The following is a 22,107-nucleotide window of genomic DNA, read 5'->3' on the forward strand; positions in this document are numbered from 1 at the left end:
TTAATTACAAAGAGAAACGAGGTAAATTATTTTCGATTTTTTTTATGTTCAAGTATGCCACTTAAGTAACCAATCATCATATTTAAAAATTAAATGTGCAATCTGGTCACGAATTGGAAGAGCGGTCAAAAAATGGCAAAAAACAGACCATTCAGATGTTGGCTTCTTCGCATGAACAGTCTTCATGCAATGAAGACAGACACTAGGCATAGAATAAATTTCACGTGAAATAGTTGAAGGTAAATAAAATAAAAGATTGGTGTGTAAGTCACATTTTCAACAATTCTGACTCACGTAATGCAATCTAGAACTTTATCCTGATTTTAAGAAAATAAAATTTTACTAGAATTTTTTTCATAGAGTTCCATGTTAAAAATTTTGTGATTTCACAATCTAGTGGCAAACTATTAAATCTGACTTTGTTCATTTTTTTTTTATTTTACAAGTTTAGCACTTCTAGATTACTCTTCTAGACTCAAAAATTTAGAAAACGTGACTTACACCACTTCGACACATCAACCCACTCAGTTATGTCTCTTCAAAAGCATAATTTATAAAAATTTCCATGAGGTTTTTTTAGAAAATCACGCGTTCATATTCCCTCAATAAATACCAAGGAGGCTTATCATAACTTAACGCATTATGACTTCGAACGTTCACGAACTGAACGTACAATATATTATGGTATCAGTTTCTCCTTCCGGATGTAAAGATCCTAATTTTATAAATTTTGCCAAAAATAACACTATATACACACACAATAAAATAGGACACGTAATAACACCACAAACCTTGAATTTCCGATACCTTATCATACTCCTTCTGTCGTTGCTTAGTAAAGATAGCAGAAATACACTTCATCAAAGTTATTCAACCCATTCGAGCATCTATTTTCTTCTCTTCGGTTAGTTTCTTTCTTTTCTTGGGTTTGTTCTAGCTGCTCACTTATATATAGGGGTTTTTTTTTCTGGAAAAACTTTGCTTTCATGCACATCTTTTAAAGTCTAGACAGAGATAGGACCATCTCCTTTCATTCATTTGTGCTTCGGAAGTCATCCCTCGTAAAATCCTACTTCTTTTCTCGACGTTCAAATTTTAAGATTGAGTGAACTGTTTCATGACGTAAAGGGAGAAAAGTTTCTTTTAAGGGAAAAGAAAATCTTAAGAAAAGTGGGAAAAGAAGCACAATTTCGTAATTTTTTTTTTTTTTTGCTTTTTAGTGTTTTTGAAAGTCTTCTCACAAGATCTTTCACTTGAAACTTCTCCGTTTGAACTGGAAGTTTTCTTCACCCACCTTTCTGACCTTCTCTTAAACTTCCTCAAGTTTTTCAAAACAATTCAGAGACTTTCTTTAGGCTTCCTTTTCTTATTTTTCCTCTCTTCCCTTTTTTTTTTTGTCGTCAGTCATCGATGGAATTTTTTTCCCCCTTCTCTCGTTCAGACTTTGAACTTCCTAGGGTATAAAAATGGCGTAGTTTCCGCCTTGGAGACCCAATAATGAGTTCGACAGAGCTTTAAAACAGATGCTGTGAGAGGATAACGGAATAATAAAGTAAAGAAAACCAAACAAGTAAATATATAAGATAAAGAAAGGAAAACATTTTCTTAAGGAAATAGCTGGAGGGGTCTATCGCAAAATACAAACTTTATGTTTGCATAGGTTGACTTGTATGAATAAATAACACGAATTTAATATTGATCACAACGGAAATAAGGAAAAGTTGTTTTTTTCATGTTTTTATTCGTTTGAATATTTTTCAGGTCATGCCGTAAAACTCTGAAATTTTTGAGTTTCGTATAAAATTGAAGAACTATGGAATGGGGCGCTAAATACAGTGCCATCAAATGGTGTGAATTGGATACACATTTTGGACATTTTCTGTATCATCTCCCTTTTGCAAATTAACATTTTTTACTAAAAGTTTCACCGATAGAGAAATAAGTTTTTATCTGTATTTTCCTTGTATGTGAGGATAATTGTTTTGCACTTATTATGATGGAGAAAAATGAATGAAAATTCGTACCTAAGTCACCTGGTCATGTTCGAACTCCACTTTCATCACAGTGGTGGTCGGCTGAAGGTGGGTTTTCTGTCGTTTCGAACTTAGTGGCGCAAATGCGAGCCGATCTCGATTAATATTGAATGGCAGCACTATACATAACAATTATTATACAGAAACAAACTTCATGTTAGGTTCACAACACTTACATTACGGCATGCAACCAATTCGTTAGAAATTCCTTAGAGGAATGTGTATGAAGTGTATGTACGGCTAAGTAATAGTAGTCATCCCATCCGGTGAGGTGATTTGGGTGTACTACTCTATATCATCTTGATATTTCGCGTATTGAAGCGTATGTTTTCATCCAACCCACTGAAATTAATTCAGGACAAACAAAAAAAGTATATATACATATAAGTTTTGTTTGATTTGAAGATATTTTGATTGCTGTCAATTATTATTTTATGTGTACAATGTAATTATGCCTAGTCAAACATGCTTGTTTTGAAGGATTTATCTATCTCAATATACGAGATCGGAAGGATTTATCTATCTCAATATCGTGTGCTGTTTGTGTTGTGTGTATATATATATAGACAGAGAGAGAAACAGTCAGATGAATACCGAATCTCATCTTTCAACTCTGACTTTCAATATTTACCCCATTTTTCCCCTTGATATTTACATGATAGCCATCATCAGAATATACATATTTCCGCAATCTAACCTGAGTATTTTCTTCCCTCGTATGATTAAAAAAATAAAATTTTCAACTTCGATGTCGGGTCTGCTTTGTCCTTCATCAATCTGTTCTGTAGTAGGAGTTATAAAAACATGTTTATTTTTCATCTTGTGGTGCAAGAGCATCGATTTCATAATCTTCTGGCATGAAAAGGCTGTCTTCACTTTTATGTCTCTCATGTACTTTATATATTTTTGGTTCTACACTATGATTAGTATTACTGGTTGAAGCCTCCTTACGGTTCAAACTATCCAGGTCATCTTGGAGTTATTCCTTTTCCTTGGAGAAACTAATATAATATACTGTCCTCAAAACTCACTCCGTCATTCTTAAACTTTTCACTAATCATGCAACTATTAATTACCAAATTGATTCAATTAGATATTTTATCATCCACAACCGAAACAATCAGTATACCTACGAAAGCAAACGTCTATCGAGTCTGTAATATGTAACAACTAAGCTCTGAAAACAAAGTTTTGCAATGGTTTCTAGAAACCGGATAATTATGAGAGATTTTGGCACAGATTTTAATCGTAGAGGCTCACTCTTGCGACTGAACCAGGAATCAGTGACTGAACCAAGAATCAGGACCATTTACAGTGACATATGCATATAATATAGAAGAATTCCAAACGTCAGAAATGTGATACAGTACTCGCCTCTAAAAAAGTGAGTTAATAAATTCAGCCGCTTAAATTCCAATTCATAAAACTAAGTCAAATCAATGCCGATCACGTGATGAAATTCCCGTTTCATAAAATAAACTCCATCCACCGCTTAAAAAAATTGGGAAGGAAACAAATTTCTCAATTATTTGGCATCCGAACATAATTTGAATTTTTTTTTCAATTTTAAATTTGCAAAAAAAAATCAGATAAATGAAATTATGTTAAAATTGCAAATTTAGCAATTCATTACCGTCTTTCCTGTTCTATCCACCATGGTTTATTATTTATATGAATAATAGCCTAATTAGTATCACCTGTTTCAGGTCCACTCTATCTTTTTGTCATTCTTTGAACAGTAAATTCTAATAGAAATCAAAAAAAAAAAATTTCAAAAGTTTCAATGAGATTTTTGGGCAAAAACTAGCATATTTTCCCAAAAAATTGTGAATCTTAAAGCTATTAAATGCGATAAAAATCTTCTTGTTATCATTTGTGTCCTTATGTAAAATTAGTATCACAGGCCATCGTGAACTGAGATGTATCCGAATGGATGGGAATTTACATCTTTGAATATACTCCACCAAATATCGCGAGCACTTAAAACGGGAATTCCTATCCAGAAACTGCTTGAAATCAATTGCATTACCACGAACACTCTCAGATACGGACATGGCCATTGTTTCCGTGATTAATTACATTGTAGTAGTACAATGCTCTTAGAATAGGTTCGGAGTTATTATGTTGTCAATAGAGTTACAGTTTTGAAGGGAAAAAAATGATAGATCGCTCTTCATTATTTTAGGAAAAGAAAATGTCTTAACTATATGGAGCAATAGAAAAGGAGTTCCTATGCGAATAATCTATAGTGATGTATTGAAGGTCATTTTATGGTACAATAGATGTTACACGTTAAGCCAAAAATATTACCTTTAACTTTCTTATTGATAGACGCAAATTTCCTGTTCGTTTGGCTGCTATAAGACAGGTCGCTATATCGATAAACATTTTCTGATGTGAATATGCATTTAAAATTGGTATTCTACTTGTATGTGATCAGAAATCGAGATTAACGAAATAAGCTTCGATTTTGCTCTAACATTTATACAGGGTGACTCTAAATTCATAATCTTTGAGAGGTGATATAAGACACCTAAACAAGCATTTTTTTATCATAGAATGTGAGATTGAATCTCAATAGCAAAGGCAGTAGAGGGTGTTTTTAGAGAATGCGCACTTCACCAAAAGCAAATATCATATTTTTCTGCAATAACTGCAATCAACCATTCGAGGGTGCAAGGTATTGTGATGTGGTAGGCTTTCTCATGGTGCAACCCGAGCAAAGTAAACTCTACTACATGTCATTATACCACTTTATTATTACTTGACGCAGCATAACCTTGATGGTCCTTGCACCGATAAAAAAAAAAAAAACAAACTCCAATCCAATTCGAAGGTGCATATGCAGCATCGAGTGAATGGGAAGGTCCAAGCGCGTTCACCTGTACAGACGGATTGGATAATCGACGACAAGGACGTATCAAGTGTGATTTACTCGATTTAATCCTGTTAATAATTTTGATTGCCCATTGGCTTAGATTGTTTGTATATTTATTTATCCGTTATACGATTCCAGATTGACGATTGCTGATGTTTTATAAGATGATTGTATCAATTTTTCATTTATTTTATTTTATATTTTGTTGCATTCGTCTGAGGTGACTGTGTTCCTTTGATTTTGATAAAACTTTCCGGATACACCCATCCTTCGGGAATGCTTCGATATCTCTCCGAGATGGGAAGCGGGGTGTTTCCGGCCTTCATAGGTCAAAGCATCGAACGGCTGATAACACATATCGTAGCAAATTTTCTTGGGTGAAGTGTTGTTGAGCATATCCTCTACCACCTTTGCTATTGCGATTCGACCTGACACTGCACGAACGAAATGATGTTTTTAGGTGTCTTATATCGCCTCTCAAATTTGTCCCATGAATTAAAAATCATCCTGTGTGAAGTCTTTAGAATATCGACGAAGTGCGAGCATAAACTTCATGAAGCAAACAACCATCATAAAAAGCATATGTGTTTGAAAAATATGTGGCATTTATTGTCTTAATTCTTGCAGTCTTTCTCAGTAATTCTTGATTCCGGGAAAAATAAAAATACAAGCAAATATGAGCAAAAATACCTCGTTAAAAAACTGTGAAGAACAGGAAATTTAAATTCTCTGTTTATTTAATGATTTCCCAGCTAATTCCTACAGAGGGACATAGACTTGGTTATGAAGAAAGGCTTCATTCTTTTGAATATGTTTACATTGGATGAGAACGCAGGTGTCGGGGAGACATGATCGAAGTGTTCAAAATTTTCAGCGGGATAGTTAAGATGGACCACATGAATTATTAGTACACCGTCAATCGACTGGTTTCACAAGGGGACACCAGTATCGATTGGTAAGGGACAATGCGAGGATATGGTGTCGCAGGGAATTTTTCCTCTAATAGGGTTGTCAATAAATGGAATAGCTTACCTCCGAAGGTAGTAAATTTTAACACAATTGACACGTTTAACAAGAAATACGATAAACATGTTGGGATAAATCGAGAAGCTATCCATACTTAGAATAAGACAACCATAAGTATTCTTATGGGCATTGTAAAATATTTCATCATGTATATATACTGTTTGCTATTGAATTTTTAATTGGGTTGCTGTATTTTTTAAATATATGATATCCATATTTATTTATGGGCATGTTTTTTCTCAACCTCCTCGTTGGGCATTTTGCCTGTTGTGACGTTGTATTTGCATTTAATAAACAGTTGAGATGGCCAAAAAAAAAATTACCGTAAAATACGGGTCATATAAGTGAAAATTTCCTGCCCATGAGCCTCAGAAATACCGAAAATTTTGTCTGCTGACTGAAAAAATTGTGCACCTTGGTGTACATGATTCTTAAATAGGATATTCTCTGAGCAAACAGTCGCATATATTCACCAGATATCAAAAACAACTCAATAGGAATAAAATTCCTGTGAAAGTAAGTGATTTTTGTGTTATGGTTATTAATTTGGTTTATTACAGAAAGGATGCAAAAAGTTAAGTCTTTATACACGTTTTTATTTCAAAACTTTTGATCATATAAACATGCTGCATTTTCTATTAGAAAAATTATCCAAGTTATTCGCTTTGATGGTATTTATTACAAAAATTCTAATAGAGTTTACTATGAATTCATAATTATTTCATGACATTAAATGAAAAATAAAAATAAAAAAGATGCTTCCGAGACGGAGAATTCCTCATAAGCTTAAACATTTTCATTTTTCTTCACGTCAAAATATTTTATGATCTTTCATTTTTTTTTGAGATTTTCTTTTCTTCAGCTGCGATAATGTTTGTAGGTTGTTCTTGGTAAACTGGAGGGGAGAAAAAGGAGATAATAACATACTTCTGACGACAAGAATTCTTGAAGATTATGCGTATAAATAATTCTTTTTCCTCTGTTAATTTCATACATACTCTAAACTGAATCAACTAAACAACTCAAAAGGCACGTCTCGAGTAAATATGACTGCTCGGTTTAATCTATTTATTTTCCTTTATTTCTTGTGCATACTTAACATTTTTCTTTCTCCCTCTCGTCTCCATTTTCCCAACTTTTTCTAACAAGTGTTCAATTTTTCATTTGTGGAAATAAGTTTTTTTCCCCTTCTTTTTTGAATACTTTTTACTGTATAAGTTCGTTAAAAGAAAAAATAAACTATAGAATGAATTCAAAATCGTTGAATAAATCTTGACTATCCCATTATAATTTAATGAAATACTATTTATCAATTTATTTTTCTTCAAACTTCATTTTTTTCTGTTTTTCTTTCATACGTATGGCTGAAATGGAAACGGAAAAAATCAAGCATCTGTTATTTTCCGTAGAGGTATTGTGAAAATTCTTTAGGTCCTAGTGATGCCTTTATAATATAATCCAGTATTGAAATAATACGTATTGCACATGTTTTTCTGTAAGGTGTCAAATGTTTGTAATATCAAAAAAAGAAGATTGTCTTTGGTGGTCAATTTAAACTGGCTCGACGGTATGTGATAAAATGATTTAACAAAAAGTACAGTACATCTCCGTATTTATAACTGGAGTAATGATTATCAAATCTGAATATATTTACGGACCGTGCTTGTTACTTATTGAACACAGGAATTTTACTGAGCTCTAGGACGTGGTTAGGAAAAAAAAACTTGTTTTATTTCTAATCACGTGAGGGATTTTTTCGTGTTTACAAGAACGCATAACTCAAAATAGAACGGCTACGGTAACAACTTCATTTGTTTGTTGCAGAAAGGATGCGAAAAGTGAAGAACTTATACACCTTTCTTCTTTCACCACTGTTGATCATATGAATATACTGCTTTTTCTATTAGAAAAGTATCTAAATATTGTGCGAATTTTAGATAATATATATATTTTAAAAGGCTATGTACATGTAATGAAATACAAATAAATTTTTTTATTCAGTACCCTTTACGTACAACTTGTATTCAGAATATTTCATTCATATATTAGTTAGCCAAAAACAAAGAATAATATATAAAACTGTATGTCTTTCTTAGGAAACTTTCTCCGTGGAATTGCATATTATTACATCCAGCATGATCTTTGGGTTTGGGACAGTATCGCAAAACCTAAGGTTTGTTACTATACTTTTGGGGTACATCTCGTTCATAACAGTATTTATTTGCATTTGACTCTCATGTGCATGTAAAAAATAAACTACTTTAATCAACACTCATGCTTACGCACACACAAAAGTTTAGCAACAAACTGATAATTCTCCATTGTAACGGAATGGTGATCTAGACAGAAATTGCTATTGGAACCCGCATTCACCTCCATGTCTACTGTAGAGGTTCAGAGACGGTAATCGAGATGGCATCCTTGCATCACATTTCTTTCTGTCATGGGACCTGATGCCATGTTTATGAACTATAATGTAAAAGTTAACATAGTTTCTTTGTCGAGCATTACGTTTAGTCTGAACTGACTTGTATGGAACAGCCACTCATGTTTTGCCTTGAACCGAATATATTAGAATTAGACATTCGTGGATAAAATTCAACTGCTTTCCATGACTCTCCCCTAAAGCCTATGCTGGGAACAAGTCTTTCGCTTATATGAACCCTGATATCGCAAAGCCCCGTTGATAATCTTATTGTTGGTATGGATCGACGTTGTCGAGCCTGTGTATACAACATAGGTGGTTATATTCCATATTGACCGACGTTCTCTATTGAACTTTTTGTGGCTCAATATATGTCCGTTCTTTCTGTGCCAGTTATTCGACTTTGGATTTTCAAATTTTCTTGTAATTTAATCAGAGTGTCCTTTGTTCCGTCCTATGATCTGTGTAAATTCCAACAGAGCATTTGTTTTTATAAGCATTTTCGATTTTGTTGCTTTACATTTGAGCATTAGTGTAAGTTTGCTGGTCTGGTCCGATTAATCGGTTCTGTTGCTCGATCATATTGTCTGAGTAAATCGATTCGATAAATTCGATTATAAGCCATTAAAAGTATGTAAGTTAACTTGATTTTTTCGACGAAACCGATTAGATGTCTTTAATTACGTTCCATTTCAGATAAATGATAATATTTGTGAATATTTAAATCAATATTTTGATAACATTTTCTGGCATGGAGAAATTACATGTCATATGTCCATCAAACAAAATCTGGATGTACCGCAATATTAGTTTCTATTGAGTTTTGTGAGGTTTCTCTCAGAAGATAAGTCCAAGTTTATTATCTCTATTGTGAACAGTAATTTTCGTGCTCGGAAAGAATCAGTCGCCCTCACCCAGTATTTTTTGGGAACAGTTTCTTGGGACAAAAGCAAGTGTGGAGATCGAAATTAGCGTTGAACTCATCGACTAACTTAAAAAACTGCAAGATACGACAAAAACCCAGTGAAGAAATTCCAGTATTTGACGAATATGTTCACCATATTAAATTGATGATTCAAGCGGACACCCTCAATTTTTTAATTCATCTCTATATTTGTTCAAATCTGGCTGAGAGATGAGTTGAAATGAATGAATATATTTTTATAGCAGCAATTATGTAGTCTTCATAAACGTAAATAATTCATTTAAAATGCTTAGCAATTCTCAGCGAATTTTCATCGAATAAACTATTCGATGAAAATTCGCTTAATCAGTCGATTCACCAATTAAAAATTATTTGTATTGATTAACCAGTTAAAAATTTTAATTCATTGAAGTTCAAACCAACTTTGAACTCTGAACAAGGGCTGAAAAAATCCCAGGTTTTCATGGAAACTCAAAAATTGGTATTGACACCTAAAATTTTCTTTATGTAGTTACTAAATTGCACACTGAGAGCAGCACAAAATGTTTGGAATTACAGCAGCGTATCTGCCAATATGAAAGACAGTCACTGTCAACCACATCATTTTGGAGCATTTTCTTCGGTAAAAAATGTTTTGGAGCCTAAATTTTTTTTTCTGGCTCCCAGATTTTTTTTGTGATTTGTTCAGCCTTGCTCTAAACTGCCTTTATCGAACGATTTCCAATATGCTTGATGATATCAAACAATATCTTTATTTAACTTTATATTATGGCTGCACCCTAAAAGTATAAATTATTTCATCTAAAATATGTACTGAAACGAACGATGAAATTCGCAATTTTCTAATTTAAAAACTCTACAAATATCCCACTTAGAAACCAGATTTTATACTACCAGTGAATTTGTAATAAATATAAAAATAAAATTTGCATTTAAATACGTATACAGCCCCTTTAATAACAAATAATATTTGAGATAGAGACGTCATTTGAAAAAATAAGTATTCTTGGAAATATATTTCTGTGATCAATAATTTGAGGGGGTCTATACGAAATTTATTCTCTTCCGAAGTTGATAACTCTTGAATTTCGATATTTGAATAGTAACACAAGTTTTTTTTATGATTATTTCATCTCCATCACAAAGCTTTTAGCACAATCCTACTTTTCCATTAAAATAAGTTATTACCAATTCCTATAAATGCACTTTTCAATATTCACGTACAACGAAGTTGGAATTAATTTTTTCTCCCAAAATAAGAAAAACAATTTTTTTAATCTAAGCCACCCTTTCATAATGAATATAAAACTAGAAACTACCCTGCATAAATATATTTTTAAGCACCGTATTTGCATTGCAATACACACTTTATTGAAAAAGGGCGTCTAGGCTAAATTTCTGCTAAGAACGTTCCGTGAATCGATTCGACATCAAAGAATAATTAAGAGTGTGTGTGTGTATTTATTCGTACGTAATGGAAAAGAAGTATATTTCCGCTCCATTTGCAATGATAATTGGATTTTCGAATTTGTGATTTGAAAGATAGATCTGAATAATTCATTGTTATTTACTTGAATAAATTATTATTGATGGAAGTGAGATTTCGTATAAATCTATATACAAATAAATAGACATAAATTAATTCGGAATGTAAAAGTCTGCACAGAATAATGCATTTTATTCCAAGGAAAATTACACAGAACTTTTTCTTTTATATTTTCAGCGTACACAAAAGCTTGAAGTGAAAAGGCAAACAGCCATATTCTTTAATTTTGGCACACACTGTGAAAATCGATTATATATACATATATATCTTCATATGCATGTATATATTTATATATAATATTAGTGTATAAAGTATATTTACAATATCAATAGATTTTTTTTTTAAATACATTTATATAGTAACTATATACAAATTTGCAATTTATGTCGGGTATTATTTCATTTCGATTCAAGGCATTCGATTCATCTTCATTTATTGTTTATAAATTCAGAATGTTTTTCCTTTTACTGTTAAAAAAATGAGTAAGTCTGGTATTACACTATAAAAGTTTTATAAAAGTCCTTCTATAAAACTTGAAAATTCAAGCAATAAGATTATCGGTTGCATTTGCTCGAATGTAACCTATGAGCTTTATTGGTTGGATTTTTGTGAGTTTTATAAAAGGGATTTCATCAAACTTTTATAGTGTAATCCCGGCCTTATAACCAACCATCTTGATTCAGATAATCCATGAAATACTAAAATTTGCTAAGCGGTTTTCTGAATCCAGTCCAGAAAATGTAAACAAAATATATAGACATTTTAATTTATCTCTGTGTGATTTATTATATATGTTACTGCCAAAGCCCGAAACAGGCGGGTTTGCGAATTGGCCGGCCATTTCGCTGTAAATTGATCAGCCAATGTCCGATCTTTTCCTGATTTCGGGCTTTGGCCAGCAAGTTCGCGAAACGGCATGGTGTGAACAGCCAAAATCGGAAGAAACAAAGGCATGATATTGAGTTTCTTTATTATTAACAGTTGTTGAAACAAGGTGAACTATAACATTTTCAATTGTACAACAAACCAGAGGATAGCTGTGCCGCCTACCGGACTGTTTTGCATCAGCACATCGAATTTTGTCCAGTATCTCCAGCCACTTTTGAAATGGCCGACCAAAGTAGAAAGAAAGAAAAAATAAACATCAATCATTTCTAATTATCGGACACTCTCTACACCTCTCGGCCGATTCACAAACTGGGGGACTCAAGTCGTAACATATATAATAAATAAAACATTTTACGTAGTTCAATGTTTCTCTCATATATTTACTTTACTAAAACGTTGAAGACATATCCACAGAGACACAATTATGAAAATCAATGTGGAATGTATGTCGAATACAATTTTCGCAAACTAATTAATTTTGTTGATTTTTCTTCTTTCCTTCCATACATATGTGTTGGTAATTTTTCTAAAATAATTAAAAATATAAATATATAGAGACACTCTCTTCAGCCTATGACTATCCGAAGTTACGACCAAATTTAAGATAAAAATGCTGTGTCGTTTTCAAATTTATTGGCATCGAATTCGCAAGAAACTCACAGTAAATAAATTGAAATTTAATTCAAAATGGGACTGATGATTGTATTCACCGTCTCCCGCTTGCAATAAGTAAGAAACATATTCAATCGATATCAAATCAAATATTAAATTCTTTTAATTTAAATCCAACTTTTCGATCAAGCTTTCGAAAAATCTGCTATACTTGATTATGCCTTCATATATCATTTCCGACGGAACGAAACGTGTCCGGAAGTCGAAGAGTGCCTGTATAAATACCAATATACTACGAGTACATCTGTTATTTATGCGATTGGGACTCATTGTTTCTCAATGGCACATTATGTATAATTCAATTCATTGCATGTACAACTCCGGAATCAAGCTTATATTTAAAAATTCCGATTCAGTGGAGTTTCTACTGATTCAAGCAGTTGATTTTATTTAATATATTGAAGGTACTTTATTTACCATTGAGTACACGGTTTGGACTTTGTATGAATAATTAAAAATAAACTATTCAAATGTATACTGAAATAAATTATATAGGATAAAATATTGTTCTTTCTTCATGGTTCTGTTTTGTAGAGTGTTTCAGAAAAACACAGTGTGACGTTTATAGACTGCACATTAGAAAAATCTAAGTAATAAAATTGATAAAAAATAAACAAATCTTGAAAGGAAATAAAAAGGAAGTATATTCATTTCAATACGCAACATAAATTTCTTATTTTATGTTATTCATCATATTATATCTCGTAAAAATAATTAAATCCAAGTCTCTAATTAAAATCGTTATGAAACTGAAATTAAATAAAACACTGATATATTAATTCAGAATATATTTCATATCAACGGATAATGTGTTCCGTAATAACGTGTACTAAATTTTGCACATTGATGTATAAATTTTGAATAAATTATGAAGCTATGTTTACCCAACGAAATAAAAAAAATGAGACATCTTTCTTTAATGCATTCTCTTTTAATTCAATTATAACCTTATATCTCGATATTGATCTCATGTTATTCAACAAAATATTTCAATATTCGTTCAACATTCCAAGGAAAAAAATATATAAATTTTAAATTCTCTACGAAATATCATTAACGACTAGATCGAATATAAATTTTTAACTCAATAACTATAATTCATGAAACTAATCATTTCTAGCTGCTTCCCCATTAATCGTATCGAAAATCTCGTAACAAATCCGTGACTCAAAAAAAACCTGTTATTATTAACTTATCTGTACGTACAAATAAAATACTACATTAATTTAATTTCTTATACTCATATGGATCATTTACTCATGTGTGTTTCTTCACAGATTATACTTATATATTAGAATCGTCGATTAAAAAAGTTACATATTTCGGAAACGCTTTACCAAGAAGAAAATACAATCTTATAATACCATGCTCCTCTTCATGCTTTTCTGGTTGATTTTACTATTGAATATATACAAAAAAAGTCATATACTTAATAATTCTGTTTCTATTCAGATTGTTTGAACGTCAATTATCGCAGTAGATTTGAACGTATAAATAACATCATTTAAAATAAATACACTGGAAGAACATTTATTTTAAATTAAACTCAAATTTGACGACCCGAACCGGTTTAATATTTCTTCGAAGTTCAGGAAAACCGTACAAAGTGGTTCGTTCCTGGTTTTCCAGCCATCAAAAGAAAATCAATATAACATTAACAAGCGCAACAACCGTAATATTAAATAATATATACAGACGAAAATCACAGCGAAAACATTTGAGACAACGAAGCAAAAATCGAAAGACAAGAACTTTCCCAAGTGATATTTTTTAGGAGATTTTTTGAAATTTACAATATATGTAAAAAAAAATCATAAAATGCGTATTTATATTAATGACTGTATATATAATTGCTAACATTCGAGTTTAATATCGATGTACCTTCAGAGGCTCACAATGAACAGCTAGTTTTGATATTAGTGGTAGAGAAGACCTATTCAAAAGTGTTAAAGAATTTTCATGTTATTAATTACTCATTATGCATCAGAAGTTATTACCTAAGAATCAGACTGATATTTTGTTTTCCCGCATAACGTCAAACTTCTCTTTCTAGAAATTCTGTACCTCGAAGAAGCTAAAATATCCGGCATTTACTTTACGAAATGAAAGCACATTCACCTCTGTTTCGAAGTATTTTTTCGAAAAACTTTCTATCGCGAAGGTCAAGCATGATGGATGGTAAAAAGAAATCACGGAAATTTCTATTCTTCTGCTAAAGTTTTTCTCCAGAGCCGAAAGAAACTCATAAGTAAAGAATTATTCGTGATAATACAGTGAAACCCCGCTACAACGATATTGGATACAGCGATAAATAACTTCTATAACGATATTTTTTCAAATCCTTTTTTGGAATCGCCCATGCATAATGTTAAAATCCCATCGATACAACGACATCCTCCATAACGCCGTTTTTCCGGAAATTTTCGAAACTGCTGAAAAACGATATTCCTTATATTCTGCTCACAAAATCAGCTTCAATTTATTTTTAAATTCCTTACTAGTTTTTGTTCTTTCGATGGTGTTTAATAACATCTGTATTTTAGACTATGTACCACTGTAATATTTTCATGTACGGAAATAAAATTGAAAGCGTTAATAAAGTTGTTGTGAAACTTTTTTTTGCCGTGGTATACAAAGATATTGTGAAATAACTACTTTAAGGGGTAAAACAACTGAATGAATTTTATTCATCGATTAATCATTTACAATTTTTTCTGTGAATAAATACTCAAAAATGCATTTTATAGTGGTACTACCATCGCCAATTCAGAAGAGATGCCAAAAACAATTCGAATTTGACGATGCCTGATGACAATGCTACCTTTCTATATAACGATAACCTCTCTACAAAGATATTTTTCTTGGTTCCCAGAGTATCTCTATATCGAGGTTTCACTGTATTGTTATGATTGAACAGGGAAAGGGGTGCAGCTCCCTTAAAAAAGTGTAGTGTCATAGGCGAAAGGTCAAAAGAGTGGACTATCGCCCCCTTCCATGGAAGAGGCTGCGCCCGCTTACGCTCATAGCATAGGCGTACGAAAGCATGTTTGGGATGAACATTGAACAAAATAAATGGGTTGAGTCGCGGACAGAAGCCAACGATGGATTAGATCCGATGGTTCAACCGTATCCCAACGATTCTCAGAAAAATTCTGATGATGCAATTTCAGAACATTAGAGATGAAATTACTATAAAAAGTGACGTCTAGAAAATTACTCAAATTTCGATATTTCATTTTCTGATTTTGGGGAAATCGACAGATTTCCTTACAAACCTGCAGCACCTTCCTTGACTGATATAGAAAATAGTTGCAACTGTACTTGACTGGAACAATCAAAATGACTATGCTCCCATGCCTTCTAACGGGAAGTTGGTGTACTACTACTACTACTGAACCATACGTGCACCTCGCCCATATCCCTCTGCGGAACTTCTAAAGACTTGGTATGTGTTGGAATGTGCGTGTCTGTGGTGTGAACCTAACTTAGATTATTCCTATGCAATGCTTAGTGAGGTTGCCATCTGCCATAAATTTTTCGAACTATGGGTGAAGTGTTATTATTGAAGAATTTTATTGTTGCTCTCTGTGAGACGAGACTTTTTGTGACGGGGAGAAAACAAACTTCACCTGACGACCACTGTGGTGACAGCGGGGTTTGAAGTGGGTGTAATAATTGCTCGCTGTTGACTTTTTGGAGCGACATTATTTTGAAGACATCTACCATCTTTGCTGAATTAGTAACTCTTGCTAAGAAAGAACTCGATGAAAACTGAATTGGTTTAAGGCTCATGAAACAGCCAAGCGTCATCACACTCAATGGATGTCTCATTGACTTGGGATGACTAGATTTAACATTGATTATCAACTCATAAATGTTGAGATACCTAGTTTTTACATTTCTCCTTATAAGACAAACTTTTTCGGTGTTGACTTGCTCCGTCTTAAAAGTAAATTTCCGAAGAACTGTGAAATATTTTACAATAAACACTTATATATTCAACAGAATTCAATTTCCACGTATCTGAATTTGTATCTTCCACGTTTAAAACTAATTTAAAGAAATTTTTTTTTCAAAGTAATCAACAATTATGACATTGTGAACCTCCAAAGTGATGTTTAAGTGTTTTTTTATTCAATTTAACGCAATAAATTTTTGGGTGCATAAATTTTTGGAGGAAAAAAAAAGTACATTATAATTAAGAGCACTTTTATGCTTCATATATAATGCTTGATTTCATGAAATATGTATAATATATATATAATGTTATTTCAAAGTGCGCGCTATATTACAATGTCTTGCTCGGATACCGATTATATTATCTTATAATTGATGCATACAAAAATGAGTCGAAACTGGCACCGCGCCTCGCTGGTGCCTCTCTGTTGCATATCATCAGCATGCAGGGTTTGATCAACGACTTGCTCCAACCAAAGAGACACTTTTCACCGGAAATATGTTGTTGTTTTTTTGACAAAGTTCAAAAATCTCTCTCTATATATAAATTCTTTTATCACATGTTGAAACACGTCATATTATCGCGCAACGCCTGCACAAGCGAATCACAATCGTCAATCACCAACCAGTGAAAGATCATAAGAGTTTCTATTTGGTTTTTCTTCGAGAAATTTTTCACACTGCTCCATTAATTACCCGAGATCCCATGCGAATTTCACAGCTGACCTTGTTGGATTGTTGTTGCGCAGTGGCTGGTCAGCTGACCGAAGGAACGGCCGCGTTAAACTTACTGAGAACTGAAGATTCTGAACTGGAGTCCAGCTCCTGTTTGATAGTGTTCTGTAATCTCAAGGACTCTCGAACGACCGCCAGGTGTCGCTTTATGTAATCGACTTGTGGATGAACAGTCGTCGCGTGCAAGAAACAACTCTCGGCTCTCGCCATGTCTTGTTTCTCGACGTATACGACGCACATGTTGTGGAGTGCTTTGACGTTTTCTGGTTCCATTGCTAAGACCTTTTGATAACACTGAAAAAAAAGAAGAAAACAATTAATATATTTTGGTCTATTCCTCGGTGAATTCAACAATTTTAAAATACAATCATAACGAGAATTTCGCTACGACGAGTGATTTTCAAGCAGCAAATGCGAAAGATACAAAAAATATTCGAGTATAGCGTGTTTAAAAGTAAGCAGCATTCGCTATAACTACGGTGCTCATCAACCTTTTAAAGCGGACCACCTCATTGGTTTGAAAAGTTGTCGCCAGTCTTTGAATTGAACAGTTAACGTGTCACGGGCCGCTTAAGTGACCTCGAACAGCGCAACAAGCCATTTAAGTGATCTGTAAATGTGCCCAAGTCAATCGAGTGATCTCCAATGGACACTTAATTGAACTGTGACGTACAGCGAGCCATCTAATTGAACTGGAAATATGCAGAGGGTTGTTTAAGTCATCTGAGAATGTGCCGCGAGCCATTAAAGTAATTTGGATATGTGCCGTGGACCATCAAAGCAATCTGGATATCTGCCGCGGGCCACTTACGGGATCTGAGAATGTGCTGCAGGCCATTTAAGTGATGTGGAACTGCATGCAGGTCACTTAAGTGATCTATAAATTTGCTGCGAACCACCTAATTGAAGAGAAAATGTGACGCAGGCCACATTAGTGATTTGTAAATGATCTGTGGAACACTTAATCAAGTGAACAGGTGACGCAGGCCACATGAGTGATCTGTAAATGATCTGTGAACCACTTAATTGAAGTGAACAGGTTAGCATTCATATTTAAGTGATCTGGAACAAAACTAGGTCACTTAAGTGGTCCATAAATGTGCTGTGGATCATTCAAGTGGAAAATGATCTGGGAAAGTTCCGCGGTTTTAGTTTATTTTTACAAATGTAGGTTAGAAGTCATGGGCTAAATCAGAGGATTTCGAGGGCCATAGGTTGAGCACAAATGTGCTATAACGTCAAAAGAATCCTCAAAAAATACACTCTAGTTTTTCCTTTTCTTCCTCTTCAAGAATTGCACATGGTGACTCTCATCATGGCATAAGCTTCTCTTTAAAAATTATCCTGAGGTACTTCGAACAAAGAATGTACACAGAAAAGAGTCCCGCTTCTTTTGGGAAAGTACTACTTCTTTTGTAGAACGGGAAAAGTTTTGATCCCGTTCTACCCCTACTTTTGGGCTCCCCCCCCCCGACAAACATCAATTACGTGATGATTTTATTGTACTTTTGTCTTTTCCAGTGACTAAGAGGCCAGAAGTTTGAATTCATTTTCCAGTGATTGCTGGAAATCTTTTTTGATTAGTGAAAAAATTTTGATGCTTTGAATGAAATCAAGGAAGTGAGCAGTGGTATAATAATTGGAAATTTTATTTGTTCAGTTGGTCGATTAAATAGCGTTCGTGATGCAAAATTCTATGCACAAATTTCTTGGGGAATCAACAGCTGTGAGACCAAAAATCAATTTCCTGTCTAGAGAAGTCGTTCATTCGATATTATTAGACTAAAACAATCTAAAAGACATTTCGATGCAGTTAAATCAAATATTTTCTTCAATTTTATAACCTGAAAGAGCGAAAAACATTATATTCGCTTACAACGAGAATTCCGTTGTAACGACAATTTTCTTCATGATCGTGAACTTTAACAGACTTTCACTGTACATTCTGGTCGTTAAAATACTACTCGACTCACCTCTTCAGCTGCTGGCAAATCTCTCAAGTAATTGACGTACATATCTGCTAATAGGATTAATCCATTGATGTGATTTGGATATTGCTGCGTGAAAGAGAAGAGAAGAAAAAGATGTGTGTGAAAATCTGAATCCTCAAGGAAACTTTCCACATTAGCTATAACACATGCTATCATCAATTTCTGTATTAAAGTATTTTATGAGGGAGTGATAATCCTTTTTTTTTAGGTATAATCACAAAAGAAACAAACGAAGAAAGGTAATAAAAAGGAAATACCATAGGCTAATAATGCGTTTCGACAAACTATATGTGGGGTCTTCAGAGTATTTGCATATATTTTATGACTAAGATCTCTCAGGGCCGTCATTTCAACTTTTTCCAGGGGGGGGGGGCAAAGCTCATGTACTCAATGTATGTATATATACCATTTTTAGTGTATTTTCAAAAGCCCCCCCCTAAATGACGGGCCTGACTACGATCACGCTGACTGAGGATTCCATTTGGATTTGTTACCGAAGTCTTACTCCTGGTTGCTCATTGGAAAAAGTAAAAAGCCGACGGTCTATTTAAATTTCTTCGAAAACACATATATTTGGGTTTCCAAAAATATATTAGGATATCGTATTAAATACTTGGCACAGATCGCAGCGCCATGGCTTTGGCCCATTCATTCTCATCAATCGGTCCTAAGACTGTTTCGCCCTCCACGTTGAGCAGCCGCCCCCCTCTCTTTCTTGGACTTCGTTCTTCAGTTGGTCCATTACGGGTGGGGATTCTAAGAAAATTCAAATACAACAAATGAAAGAGCTCCATTCGCAAGCAACCTATAAGAACGTTCGTTTAGATTTACATTATGACACTCCTCTTCATACTGACCACAGTGTCTGACTAGAATGGGCTCATTTATTCCCGCTGAGCGACCGTTAATGGTCAACCAAAGTGAGATCCCTGGTGGTACAAATACAAATACAAATACAAATACAACGCCACAACAGGCAAATTGCCCAACGAGGTGGCTGAACATCATGGATCCCCGAGCCCCTACCTACTACTACTGCTACACCACACATGCACCCCCCCCGGGAACCCCCAACGAATCGGTACATGCGGGAATGTGCGTGTACGTGTAGTGCAACCTGACGTAAAGTTTGTTTCTGTGTAATGCTTGCTATGTGTAGTGCTGTCATCTGCCCCCAGTTTTACAAACTATGAGTGAAGTGTTATGGTTGAATGATTTACCGTTGTAGGACTGTTGCTCTCTGTGGCGAGACTTTTTAACGGGGAGATCGGCTCGCATTTGCGCCTTGAAGTTGGGAACCACAGAAAACCAAGTTCAGGTTAGTGGTTATGAAATGCATACAGATCCTCTGAAGACAGGAACTTCGTTAAAACGCTTTAGGAATCCGTGATTTCTTCCTCTTATTTTCTTTTTTTCGTTTGTTCCTACTTGTGATCAAGTATTTTTTAATCTATAACACGCAATACGTAAACACCACATTTATTGACAACTAAAAATATACTTGAAAAACATACTTGAAGCAGTTTATTCAAGAAAGGTAGAGCTTCCTTATAGTGCTGTTGTTCAGACAATAACAGGGCTAAATTAAACAACGCTTCTCTGGAGGAGGGTTTCACCTATGAAAGAATGTATATAGTGTCAAATAGTACCAGGATGTCATAAATTTCATCACAGCTACATTATTGCTACGATAAGCAATATGCATACGTATCTCTGTTTCTGTCCAACAAATACAAAGGTAAAAAAAGAAACTGCACATATTCCAGAAAAAAAAAATTAACATAAGTTTGACATTTTAAATCTAATTCTTATAATTAAAAAGTTAATTAAGTTCAAAGTTTATAAAGTGTCAATGTACCTGCAAAATTTCACGGAACCACCTCTCCGCAGAACGATAGTCTTTATTGTCCAAAGCCATCAGACCGAGGTTCATGTAAACTCTCTCGTTCTCTTTACCTTGGTCCACTATCTTCTCCAGCCTTGTTTGAAAACGAGAAATTCAAAATATAGTTTGTTCACATGCATGCATACATGTATAAGACGTTATGGAATATGGAATAGCATTTTTTATTTTTTCGACTATTTCAAACTTAAATTCCGAACGATTCTTGTCGTTGTGTTCAAAATCAATTATTGAAAATATCAATGTCATGTTCCCGAGAAATTCATTGAAAAAATAAATGCTTTTAGGAAGGAAACAGGGAATAGTCGGGTGAAATGAATAGGGGTTTCAAAATGAAGAAAAATAACGAAAATTGATCAAAAATAAGATTTAACGAGTCTATAATAATGAAAACGAAAAACCCGTCGTTTTGTTTTTGTAGTTGACAATGGGGTGGTATCATAGTCTGTTTACAAGAGCTACAAATGAATTCTATTCTGTCCCCAGAACAGTCAAGATGGGCCCACAGAAACCAGGACAAACATTCCTCCCAGATAAATCTTCTCTTCTATCTTAAACTTTTTGTCTTGAAGATACAGTAAATTCTGGCCCAAATCAGATGATACTTAAAATATTCCATATTCACCCGACCATAATCTTCGAAGAAATAGCGTCTCATCTAATCGTTAAGAACCGCCAGCTATAAAATGATAAAAGCACAATAAAATGCAACACTCGTGATGCACATTGTGCTCAGTTTTAAATTATTGGGCAAATTTCCAATAACTAATTAACTTTTGGAAAACTTGTGCGAGTAAATTTCTGGAAGTAGAAAAACAAATCTATATAGCAGCCGCGATAATGGCGACAACCGAGTGGCACTGACTGTATGCCGTCATGGGGATCATTTTGAAGTTATTTATCGTTGTTCCACGTGAAGGCCATAGCTGAAGGTATAGAATGTCCCGGTAGTCCATATCACCCGACTCCGACTATTCCATAATACCCGCAATTACCATAAATTTCGAAGTGCAAAAAACTACATCAAAGTGTAATAAAAATTGAAAGAGGAAAAATACCATGCGAGTTCTATTGCAATGCCACCAAAATGTGTTTTTGACAAGTTCTAGTTTGCTTTGCCATAAAACG

At 33.8% G+C, this 22,107-nt stretch overlaps 1 protein-coding gene across 2 annotated transcripts in view; it reads right to left on the reverse strand.

The window, feature by feature from the left end:
- Positions 1-10,925: 10,925 nt before the first annotated feature.
- LOC149070486 (protein O-mannosyl-transferase Tmtc3-like) overlaps positions 10,926-22,107 on the reverse strand; it is a 195,991-nt gene continuing 184,809 nt past the window's right edge. For both annotated transcript variants that reach the window (XM_089248914.1, XM_089248915.1), the window contains exons 19-22: positions 20,935-21,055; positions 20,591-20,692; positions 19,059-19,142; positions 10,926-17,379 (exon numbers count right to left, since the gene is read on the reverse strand). In XM_089248914.1, coding sequence (XP_089105040.1) covers positions 17,107-17,379; positions 19,059-19,142; positions 20,591-20,692; positions 20,935-21,055 — 580 coding nt within the window. In that variant the 3' untranslated portion in view covers positions 10,926-17,106. The remainder of the gene's footprint in view (positions 17,380-19,058; positions 19,143-20,590; positions 20,693-20,934; positions 21,056-22,107) is intronic.

This window comes from Pholcus phalangioides, unplaced genomic scaffold (genome assembly GCF_987345545.1).
Source record: "Pholcus phalangioides strain wild (caught in Gottingen) unplaced genomic scaffold, Ppha-v1.0 ptg000021l_1, whole genome shotgun sequence".
Classification (NCBI taxonomy): domain Eukaryota; kingdom Metazoa; phylum Arthropoda; class Arachnida; order Araneae; family Pholcidae; genus Pholcus; species Pholcus phalangioides.